General features: G+C 43.3%; 2 protein-coding genes across 2 annotated transcripts; one reads left to right on the top strand and one right to left on the bottom strand.

The window, feature by feature from the left end:
- Positions 1-333: 333 nt before the first annotated feature.
- CBD104 (beta-defensin 106A) lies at positions 334-3,119 on the bottom strand. The gene is made up of 2 exons (XM_038560535.1): positions 3,043-3,119; positions 334-619 (listed from the first exon to the last, which is right to left on the bottom strand). The coding sequence occupies exons 1-2, from the start codon at positions 3,089-3,091 to the stop codon at positions 432-434; spliced, it is 237 nt and encodes a 78-aa protein (XP_038416463.1). The 5' UTR covers positions 3,092-3,119; the 3' UTR covers positions 334-431.
- A 4,596-nt stretch (positions 3,120-7,715) lies between these two features.
- DEFB105A (defensin, beta 105A) lies at positions 7,716-9,387 on the top strand. The gene is made up of 3 exons (NM_001165259.1): positions 7,716-7,785; positions 8,136-8,177; positions 9,260-9,387. Exons 1-3 carry the CDS (start codon positions 7,716-7,718, stop codon positions 9,385-9,387), a joined length of 240 nt encoding a protein of 79 aa, NP_001158731.1.
- The last annotated feature ends 2,331 nt before the right edge of the window (positions 9,388-11,718 follow it).

The following is an 11,718-nucleotide window of genomic DNA, read 5'->3' as shown; positions in this document are numbered from 1 at the left end:
ATTAATTTATTTGTGTGTATGACACACGAGAGTCCTTGATAACTAAATGTATCTAGCTATCTATTTGTCATTAATATAACTATCTGTATAATATGTTCATTTCTCTACCCATCCATTTACCTATCATCTATCTCAACAGGTGGTTGGGGCTGACTGTCTGAGGGCAAGCTAGAGGTTTGTTAACTTAGAGTTTCTACCAGTCTCCTTTACGAAGAAACATCACATGGTTCTGGGGAAATTATCTTACCACAAAATTACAGAAAAATAAGCCAGTAGGCAGGGAGTTTAGCTATTCACATTTCCCTTCTAAGTGAAGCACTTGACAAGTTGATAAAAGATAGTCATTTATTTTTATTGAAGTATATTCTCACTGAAGAAGCCAGAGTAAAAAAACAAAACAAAACAAAACAACAACAACAAAAAAAACTAGGTCATTTATATCCCTCCAGAAAGCCAGAGTCTTCAGATTTATCATCTTTACTCATCCAACATGGCTGGAGTGTCAGGCAGCATTTCAGAAAATTCTGGCAGAGAGCCACCAGTTCTTCATTTTTCTGGCAAGAATGCACGCACTTCCCGTTAAGCTTGAAGCATTTCTCATCAAAAAATGCATTCCTGGCTATATAAGGGAAGGAGCCACCTGGATTAATTCTCTCCTCAGATAGATCAAGTTACCAGGTACAGTCATGTAACTAGTTAGTAAAGATTTCTTTACGAGCTGCCGTAGTGTCTCGTCTTGCTAGTAGACGAGATGGCAGGAAACTATTTTCTCTCTGATTTTTCTGTCTTTTTGTCACAGGAACTTAAAAACCAGGAAGAACAGATTTGTCTTCCAGCATTTGGCGTTAGGCCGTGTGGGGCCTTTGGGAAGCAGAAGCTAAGACATAATGATCACCTTGTTCCTGTAAACCCCTCCAGGGTGGGTAACTCACCAGCTCACTGTCAAAGTGCTACTTGGTGAGAGCAGAGCAGGTCTGAGGCTGGGCAGATGGCCCAAGATCGGAGTGAACAAGGATAAATCTAGAGCGGGGAAAGTTTGCCGTGGTGGGTGAAAGGAAACGGGTTGCTTAGAAAGGCTTGATCAAATTCCTTTTCCACATTTCATCAGATGTGTTCAAGAGGTAGAGATGTATATTGGGAGTGGATCTCCAAGACTCCTCTGTCTACTCTGCACAGAATACCAGCTCTGGCCTTAGAACTTTATCGTAGCAATCATAAGAGCAGCCCACTTTAAGTTAAGGACAGACACATCTTATCAGACACACAACATTTTAGGGTTTTACTTAATCCAGGGATATGTAAGGATAGTGTCGGATGTACACAAATTGAAATTGATGTCAACATATAAAGGTGGCTAATTCACATATATGTAAAATTAAAACTAGGTGGTTCGGTACCAGCATGTGCGCTAATTATTTCTAGCATCAGCATATAAGTTCATAAGGACAGATACCCCAATATTTCAAAGCTCAGTGAGCTATGGTTCCCATTGCAGGAGACAATACTCTGTCCGGCCTCCTAGTGTTATTAGGCCAGCCCGGGATACCGGTACAGGACCTCACTGTTGACAAGAGTCTTTGTATTACATCCAATTGATAGGGATGGTCGAAAAACAGAAAGCCTCCACAGAGGGTGAGAGCATCTGTGTGAACAAGGCTTTGAATGGATCATCACACACACCCATCTAGAGGTTCATATAACTCTGTGTGTGTGTGTGTGTGTGTGTGCATGTGAACATTAATAGGCCAGCTCCATTTGATTTTATTAGACATTTTTATCTTACATTATCACATATTGTGTTGACTAATTATATAATAAGTTTGACTGGTCTGAAAAGGAGTCCTTGGTCACTTTCCAATGTGTACATCGAGGACAGTGGGGTGAGTAGCTTGCCATAGGTCCTGGATCCCTGTATACCTGGCACAGAATCTACTCACACAGGCTTATTGCAAAATAGACCAGTGATACTTGTATCTGTTGTGAAGATTCTGAGCCACCTATGGGGACACCAATACCATTTGGCACCAATTTGGACTCATTGTAGGTTCTCAAAAATAACCTTTCTCCCTTTCTTCAGCTCTCTGGAACCTGGGATGAATCTAATCTTGGACTTTTAATTTTGAGGAGGATCTGACTGGAGCCATTGGAGGCTTTGGCCAGCAGGAGAGTGTGACGAAGAGTCATGATAGGAACTCTCAGGTCCTGGCTTTATTCCCACTCATCTGCATGACTTTGAGAAGCTAACTAACCCAGCTGAGGCTTCCTATCTGTGTCTGAAAAAATATATGTAAAACAGGCCTTCCAAGCTGAAAGCGTTGCTCTGAATCTTGCTAAATTAGAAGGACACAGTTGGGCACCTCAATTTCTCAGTCAGTTAAGTGACTGACTCTAGATCTCAGCTCAGGTCTTGATTTCAAGGTCATGAGTTCAATCTCAAGTTGGGCTCCACACTGGAACATACTTAAAAAGAAGAAAAAGCAAGAAGTGCCCTTAAAGGCCCACTGGAGAACTACTTGCATTTTACGGTGTGATGTGTTTGTCAAGTACTCAGCCTCAGGGTGAAGGAGTAGCAATTATAGGGTGCCATTTGATCTATGCCATGACTAACACAAAACGGTGTCTGACTTCTATCTCTTTTCTTTTTTTCTTTTTTTTTCTCTTTTCTTGTCCAGCATTCCTTTCTCTGACTCTTTTCCTTACCTGTCTCATCTCTATCACAGCTATTTTTTTTAAAAGATCCATAGATGTCTACCTTTGCTTTTACATCTTCCCCCAAATTTGGTTTTGTTAGTGAGCATGGAGCTGGGGACCAAAGGACATCTTTCCTGGCATAGCTTGCTTTCTTCAACCCTGTGATACCCAATCCTAGACAATAATGAAGAAATGCAAGGGATTTCCAGAAGAGGCATCAGAGGAAAGTCACCTCCTATAGCAAATATTGCCTTGCAGAGCCACAGGGCTGAATGCACCCAGGAGCTCACTGCAGCAGACCCTTTCTCTGAGCCACCTCTATAAAATTCCCTGAAAAGATATTCCTTTTACCTGGGGCCAGAAGGAAGAAAACAGCAAAAAGAAAGAGGAACGTCCTCATGACTCACAGGGTCCTGAGAGGTCAGCACAGTGTCCATGATAAAAGAGCAGCAAACACCACATTTATACATTTCCCTAGACCAAAGAACATCTTGATCAGTGAGGCATCTCAGCAATGAGGACATGTCCATGCTCTGCCAAGTAGAGCCCACATATATCAGTGGGTGTCAGTCTGTAGCTCATTGTTTTTCTGACTCTGGAAAGTTCCCAAGAATGACAGTGGGGAAGAAGGTAGGATAGAGTAGAGGGTGCATTGATGACCAGGGATAGAAACATGCACCAGCAGGAATGAAAGATCTGGAATCTGGAAGTTTGGATTTCTAATCCTGACTATGCTCCTTAATAGCTTCCGTTCACTCATAGGCAAATAAGAGTAACTATATAATATCACAATGGAGTCAGTGGGGTCTGATTTCCACCTCCAATATTTATGAGCTGTGGCAAGTTGCTCAACTGAAGCATATGTTTTATTTTTTAAAAAGTGCTTCACAGGTGCGCCTGGGTTACTCAGTCAGTTGAGCATCTTGGCTCTTGGTTTTGGCTCAGGTCATCATCTCAGGATCCTAGGATAGAGCTCTGCATCAGGTTCCTCTCTTGGAGGGGAGTCTGATTGTGAGTCTCTCTCTCCCTTTTCCTTTGCCCCTCCCCTTACTCTCAGATAAGTAAATAAATCTTTAAAAAAAGTGCTACACACTTTAAGTGCTACATATATTATCTTATTTAATCCGTAAACAGCTCCCTAGAGAGTTGTGAGCTTATGGGATATTTGACTAAGACTATACACATATATATCAAATATCTGTATATTCTGAATGTCATGGGATCACACTAATTTGATTACCTCTTTTTCCTAATCTGGAGTAAATCAGCTAAGTAGTAGAAAGACCAGAATTATCCACTTTAATTCTTCTCTCTTGCGGAATACCTCTCTTTAATGTGATAACAAGCAGATGAACCTCCCTCATCATCACCTCCCTATTATGATTGCTACTAAATGCTGAAATACCTTCGAAGCATTTGTTAAAATAATCATAAACTCCCCAAAAGCATCAAATGCTTGCTGTGTTATTGAAGGAACTGTTTTGTGTTCAATCTAGGCAAGACCATCCATTTAATTCCTCATACCATAGTGATATCAGTAAACGGTTAAATACATAAATCACTCTGAAAAAAGGGACACATTTTTACAGAAAAATTGCAGATAATCCAAGTAGACATCCCCCTGTAGGAGGTGGAGCATAATTCCAAAGAATAGCATGTAGGAGAGCTACAGCATCAGGAGAGGGTGGAGAAATCTGGTACCGTAGCTGAGTGAGCTGGGTGACCATCAGGAGTGACCAGACGTGTCCTCATCACATACCCCTGATAAAAGGACAGGTTGAAAAAGACCCTTAGCTCTGTGCTATGCTTCTCCCAAACCCAGAACTCCACTCTGGTTGTGAGAACATATCAGATAAGCTAGAAATCTGTAGTTTGGCTAGAAGGAATATGATATACCTGTGGCAATTTCTCAGTTTTGACAAATACATCATGGTTATAATATTAATAATTATTAGCTTGAATGTTAACATTGGGGATACTAGGGGAAGGGAGCGTGAGAACTCTGAACTGTCTGTGCTGCTCTTTGGCAAATCTAAAATTGTTCCAAACTACACATTTGATATTTTAAAAAACTATTAGGGAATATCCCATGCATCTTCCAGTCACCATGAGGTTTTTGTTGGCTGTGTGTGCGTGTGTGCATGAGCGTGTGTCTATGTGCTGATTATATTTCATGAATAATCCAGTTAAGAATGATAGATTGAAAATACACATTTCCTCTATTCCTTTCCAATCCTCAATTAAAATGATTTCAATCCATAAGAAAAGACAACCTTCCAAACCTTTTCAATTACCCATGGTCTCATTGGGCTTATTTATTGTCTCATGTAATTTATGTCTGCTTCTTAAGGTAGGTCTGATTAGTCAGGAAGTGAAGGTTGCAAACATGAGAGAAGTTGAACCCTTTAACACAAAGAAATGTTGGTAAGGTGAAAGGAAGTCCACTTCATGGAATTTCAGAATTTCACATGGCTTCTCATCTAAACTCAGATCATGTCTCAGTCCCTTCAAGCTACTGTCACAAAAATACAGACTCGATGGCTTGTAAACAACAAATACTCATTTCTCACAGTTCCAAAGGCTGGAGGTACAAGACCAGGCACCAGCATGGCCGGGTGCTGGTGAGGACCCTCTTCTGGGCTGCAGACGGCTGACTGTTCACTGTGTTCTCCCTTGGAGGAGGGGGCAGGGAACTCTCTGGAGCTCCTTTTATAAGGGTGTTAGCCTCATTCACGAGGACTCCACTCTATTAACCTAATCACATTCCAAAGCCTCACCTCCAAATACCATCAGCATGGGGATTAGGTTTCAACATGAATGTTGGGGGGTCACAAACATTCAGACCATGGCATATGTGATCTTGTCTGGTTACAGTTCAAATAGCTAACCAACTCTCTTAAGGCCACGTAGTGCTGTAATGGCCAAGAGCCACCCTGTTCACACCTCACTGTGGAGAGTGCAGACGCCTTTGAGTGGGTGAATTCTAGGGGCAGGAGGGTGATAAGTTCCAGGGTTGGGTGGCTGCTCAAGGAAGAGGCAGGATCAGGAGAGGTGTCATCAGGGGGCACCTGGACAGGGCTCCATGGCAAGAAGGGCTTCCCAGAGATGGTAGCATGAGGCATCCACCCTAAGGGGGAAGGGAACTCTCAGGGGAGTGGTGCATCAGAGAGGGGCTCATATGTCTACATGATACCTCTCAGCAGCAAGGTGAGGAGTCCAGGGATCACAGCCCTCAGGAAGGCAGCGGCAATTTGCAGTGTTACAGCTATGGGATTTGTCATATCTGTGTTGCCAGATGTTGGGGGAATTTTTGTGCCGTGTGCAAAGCAGATAGGCTTAAATGGCTAGGAAGATACTTATTTGCATCATACTCGAAGCAATCATGTATGGAAGAATCTGAGTTTGGAGCAGGGAGCTTTGAGCTACAGCAGTGAGCACCGTAGGGATCACTACACAGAGGCATCTTTGGCCCATTGATGTGGCCCCATGACAAGGACCAACACTTTAATTTGAGAGTTTCAGAGTCCTCTTATTTTTCTAAGGCCAGAAGTTCACTGCAGGTCAGGATCAGCTCCACAATGTGCAGGACCTAGTGCATCATAAAAATGCAAAGGCCCATGTTGAAAAAGCAGGAAAAAGGTGCCATTAAAGGCACCTGTTCTTCAATCTGACATAGAAATTTTTCTTTGCTGTTTAATATAACAATTCTTCAGGCACAAGGATACATGCAGGACACTTGCAGACTTACCCAGGTGCCTGCGGATCCCCACACTGCCACTGCACATCTGTGTGTGGTTCACCACGTCTGCTGGGTTGCCCCCTCCTGCCAGATGCTGAGGGACTGGCATCCCATGCTGCAGAGAGAGCCAAGCCGGGTGTGTTTCCTCCAGGAGCCTGCCACTCTCACCCATGGTGACCGGGAAGCTCTTCAAGGATATCTCAACACCTGTGCTGGGATGCAGTCAGTATTGAGTTGGGGCTTGGGGAAAGGCCTGTTCCTGCCAAGTTGCCCACCTACACCATGGCACGCTTATCCCAGGGAGGGGTTAATGGTATGCTAGGCCCTGAGATACCTCAACCCCATCTCTAGGTACATCTGCACTTAGTCCAAGCCAACAGTCTGGTAGCCACTTTATATTCATTTCAGTGAGTCTTTTAAAATATCCTATAAAGTACAAACCTTTATTACATCCCCATTTAAAGATTTAGAAACAAGTTCAACAAACTAAACAACCGAAGTCACATACTTGCTAAACCAATCTGACTTTAGTCTACGTGGTTCAGTGCCCCCATCTTGCCTTCCCAAAATGAAAAGCAGAGGCTTGAGTAAGCAGAGGCAATAGGATGGGACTCATTTGAGGGTACCGGGATATAAATGTTAATTTTGATACCCAGGTTCTTGATGAATTAAAACGATGTGTAATTATGCCTTCGTGCTGCCAGGTGACAGTGGTACAGGCTCAGGGATGCAGAGCTCCTTTGGTGAAATGACTGCCATCCCTTTCCCTTTGCTCCTGGGGACATTCACAGGGAGCACAAAGGAAAGCCAGAGAAGGAAAGTGCCTGCTTCTGGGCTCTTCTTACAGGGCAATCCCTGTGTTCCAAGCATGTCCCAATCATCATCACTCGAACTGGACACAAACTCTGAGGCTGGCAGAAGGAACTGTGTTGTCTCTCAGTAACCATAGTTGCTCCTTATTCTTTGGGGGAGAAAACTGAATTGTGAGAGAGAAGGGGAGTAGCAGGCTCCTACTTGTTGGGCCAGGAGGATCAGTGGGAGGCGCCTGCTTTTCTAGCTCCTGCCTCGTGTTCCTTGCACTCCCCCAGCCAGAACTCTCCGAAGATAAGGCTTTATAGAGACCATCACAGCGGGCCTTGATCCTGGGAAATGGAGCATATAAATGTGCTTTCTTTACTGATTCACTTCACTGACCAAGAACATTCCCCATTTCTCGCAAATATAAGTGAGCCTTCTGTCCTCTCAGAGACCCCAAACCTCTGCTCTGAAGAGGCTTCCCTCAGAGATGACCCTGAGCAGAAAGATGTCTTGTTTTTTCTTTGCCTTTTTCTTCATTTTGGCTCAATTTTTATCAGGTAATCGCCAATGGATGGAATGGTGAAGAGGCAGATGGTCAAGCCGCCGGCTCTTCTGTGGACCATCCTAAGACTGACAGGAATGGTCGGCTCCCCATTGAGCTTCTCATGGGATTTTCTTGAATCTGCGGTGGCATTTTCTAAGCAAACTGCTATTCCCTCCCCCTTCCCTCTTTTGTAAACCTCCCTCCTGGTTCCTGGGAGTGCTGGCCTTCAGAAATAGGATAAAGAAGCAGCCTCTGTGCTCTGCTGTCCCTCGACAGCAGATGGGGGGAGCTGGGAATACTGTTTTACACAGTGTTATTTCCTGCACTGATTTTAATATCCAAAATGTGATGATTTAAATTTAGGGTGCCAAGCAGGACTTGAATATTCCCAGCCATTTCCAGGAGGTAAGTTGAATCCCTCACCTATAATTTCTACCTTTAGGACCCCTAGCTGTTCAGCTTCCTCTGACCTCCAGAGACAAGGAGGGATGGAAATGACAGTGAGAATAGAGTTGCCTGAAATCCCAGATTTCTGCCTCTGCCTTCTCTTCCTCTTGTAGCCAGCATCATACCTGCTTTGCCATTTTATAGAGAAATCTCTTTGTTACTGGAATAGAATTTTGTCCATAGAGATTTGGAGCTGGTCTCATTAGCTCAGGGTGCTAACTAAAGCAGGTTTAGAGGATCAAGCTTATACCAGCTAATGAGCAATGTTTGGGGAACATGCTCATCCATCTCCTACCGGCTCTGCTCCCAAACCCAATAAAATGCATCCCAATCTCTGCTATTGGTCTAAGAAGGATCAAATAAAGGGAGATCTCATTACCATTATGGAAGATCTGTCCACGATGAAGAGCCCCCCAATCTCTCTCTGTGCTCTCATCTTCTACAGGAAGAACATTAACAACTACAAAAATAACTAATGGGCTACATACTGTTTGGTGAAATAGACTCACCTAAATTACTCCATGTGACCACTAGAATAGCTTACAGTGTAGACAAGCATTTCTAGAATGTCTATATGAGAAATGAGAAAGCGGAAAACAAGCAGTTTACTGAGGACACACCACCACTGCCAGGCCCAAACCAGAACTAAACCTAACTTCACCTCTACTTTCAAGGATCTTTTAAAACCAAAAGGTAGCCCTTCCACCTTCATCTTGTAACATTTGCAGAACTATCAGGTGTGTATTTTTATGGTTCTGTCGTATACATGACACCTCATCCCCCTGTGCTTACTTTGACTCATGCAAGGGCCTTAACCACGTGGAGAACAGAGATGGGGCTTATCCCTCCTTCAACGATACCTCTTCCCCAACTCCATCCTGAAAAAAGCAAAGCTCTTTGAAAAGCTGGGGCTGGTTCTTAAAAACACTCTTTACAATTGTACAAACCACCCCCACCCTCATTCTTTTGTGGCTGTTAAACTTCTCCTCATTTTCAGGGAGTCCCTGGAAAGGTGTATAAGCTACTATTTCTTGAACTAGGTGAGTTTGCTGTTTGTGAGCCGTGCTGGCTTGGCCGGGGCAAATGCAGGAGGATATGCACCGAGGATGAGAAGGTTGTTGGAAATTGCAAGATGAACTTTTTCTGTTGCCGACGGAGGATCAGGTGAACCAGACCAGCCCTCCCCTGGCCTTCAAAGTGGGACTTGGTATTCAAGGGAGGACAAGAGAAGTCGTGTGCCTTACCCAGGTCACACTGTGAGTGAGTCTCAGAATCATTCTCCTGTCTTTCTCCCTTGGTTTTGTTTCTTTGCTTATTTTTTAAGATAATCCTTAAAAAAATCTAGGTCCAAGTGGGCATCGAGTAGCCTAATCGGATACTACTACTATGTATTTGTAGAGTCTCTTGTAATTTATAAATCTTTCCTCCATATTTTCCTCATATGACTCAAGATCGACTTATGATTTCATTATCTCCATTTATATTTGAAGAAACTGAGACCCAGAGAAGCTTTCATTTCTTCAAGGTCATAGCCTGGAAGCTGGAAATGGATGTGCACACCCCTGTCCTGTTCTGTGTATCTATCTTTGTATAATAATTTAAACCAAATAGATAAACAGAAATGACATCTGCATCTCTGTTAATGGAATTACAATTCTATAGCATACAAGAAATTATTCATGTTATTTCTGGGTATATCAATAAGCGATCAGTCATTGATTCCAATATTTACACTGTGTTTTTAAGCAACTCATACCTACTCAGTTAATGCCCATGGCCCCAACTTTGTACTTCTCTTCTTGCCAATAAATTAAGATGTTAGAGGTCGAATTAAAATGCTCAGCATGGATTGTGCATGTATGATTGACTATCCATAGCTTTTGTTTATGAAATAAAATTTGTAGCTTCATATAACAAGAGTGAAAATTATTCATCTTACAGCAGCTACTGAAATTTGATCACTCAGTTTTCACATATGATTTTAATTTCACATAATGATTTTGCTTTACATTTGAGCTACCATTGTACCATTTTGCACAGATACATTCCCTATCCTTTCTCTGCTTTGCTCTGTGTAACTGGCACAATTATCGGCAAATTATGTTCCTTTTTTTTCTTTTTTTGCAAACTATGTTCTTCAAGCCTCTTGGCTTATGGTTGATTTCAGTTGATGCAAGTGTGTGGTGGCAAAAGGGTAGATGGGAAGAAGGGAGAGCCGCAGATTTCTCTCCCACACTCTCTGCTCCAGCAGTGGCTTATCTCCCATAGCAAAGCCCCTGCTTCTATGTCCTTGCTTCTCCCTCAGCCTTGATGCTGCAGGCACAGCTCCTGCCAGCCAGTCCTAGTCTCTGGGCTCACACTACAGACTCCTGCTTTTCCCCCTGCCATCGGGCAGTGGGGACCTCCAGCTAGGACTAACATGGGGGCCGCCTCACTGCTCCCTTTTTGCATGTTCAGCTTTGCCAACACTTTATCACTTCCTCTGCATTTAAATCTTCTCCATCAAACTACCTGGTGTGGGAGCCATTTTCATGCTTGGAGTCTGACTGATAGGGCTTTTCCCTTGGTCTTACTGTCAGATCTATTTACATTTGCTCAATTGTTCTCCAAAAGGATCTGAGTGATCACCTCTGCCAACCCCGACTGCTTCCCTCATTTTTGCAGGAATTAACTCAGGGAAGTGGGCAATGGGGCAACATAAGAATCTACAGTTGAATGATCCTCTGTCGGTGGGTACTCCTCCCCAGCTCTTCACAGCAAGAGCACTGTGGATGGTTTAGAGAGGACCATGAGACCAGATATTCCCTACTCATTCCAAACACTACACTCCTTGATCACCCAAACTGAAAACACTTTGGACTCTAACTGGTGTCTCTTTTATGGAAGGATTCATGCGTATGTCTCAGTCATACAGAGAGGTGGACCAGGGGCTGGGCCCTGATATTTCCTTACTAATAACATCCCATAGATGTACAGCATCTATGTATAGCATCCCATCGATGCTCACCTACTCATCAATCACCCCTCTCTATTTCTCTTGCTCTCCCCTCTTTTCTTCACTTGGCTTCTTTCTAGGACTTTTTTTTTTATCCATCCCCCTTCTTCCTGAGACAAGCAATCCTCCTTATAAAATAATAAAATCTCAACCCATAGCAATTTCTTATTAAAATCAGCACTTTCTGGGGTCAAGTGGCTGCCCGTGGCTTCCTCAGATAAATTTCTGTTAATTTCCATAGTAATTCGTGGAGATCTCTGGATGTCAGTCTTCTGCATTTTCTGAAGAAGAAAGTCTTCTATATGGTGGATGGGTCAGAGGGAAATGGTCAGGAAGAGACACTGGTTTTCCCCTGAAGTATCTCCACTCTAGTCTACATAATGCTCCTGCTTAGCATGACTTTACCTCCATTAAGTTTGAAATTGTGGCTCTGGTCTTACTATGCTCACCATGTATTGTCCCTTCTTGATGCGGGGTCCATTTCAAAACCCCCTCACAATAATG

The sequence above is a fragment of the Canis lupus genome, chromosome 16, assembly GCF_011100685.1.
Source record: "Canis lupus familiaris isolate Mischka breed German Shepherd chromosome 16, alternate assembly UU_Cfam_GSD_1.0, whole genome shotgun sequence".
In the NCBI taxonomy this organism is placed as follows: domain Eukaryota; kingdom Metazoa; phylum Chordata; class Mammalia; order Carnivora; family Canidae; genus Canis; species Canis lupus.
Note: the sequence above shows the minus strand (reverse complement) of the source record. Positions and strands in the feature narration are given on the sequence as shown.

Coding starts and splice junctions, on each gene's coding strand:
- CBD104 (XM_038560535.1), bottom strand. CDS start 3,091: ATGAGGACGTTCCTCTTTCTTTTTGCTGTTTTCTTCCTTCTGGCCCCA. Junction 620..3,042: donor TTTCTTCCTTCTGGCCCCAG/GTAAAAGGAATA, acceptor TCCCTTATATAG/CCAGGAATGCATTTTTTGAT.
- DEFB105A (NM_001165259.1), top strand. CDS start 7,716: ATGACCCTGAGCAGAAAGATGTCTTGTTTTTTCTTTGCCTTTTTCTTC. Junction 7,786..8,135: donor TTTGGCTCAATTTTTATCAG/GTAATCGCCAAT, acceptor ATTTAAATTTAG/GGTGCCAAGCAGGACTTGAA. Junction 8,178..9,259: donor TTCCCAGCCATTTCCAGGAG/GTAAGTTGAATC, acceptor TTCTTGAACTAG/GTGAGTTTGCTGTTTGTGAG.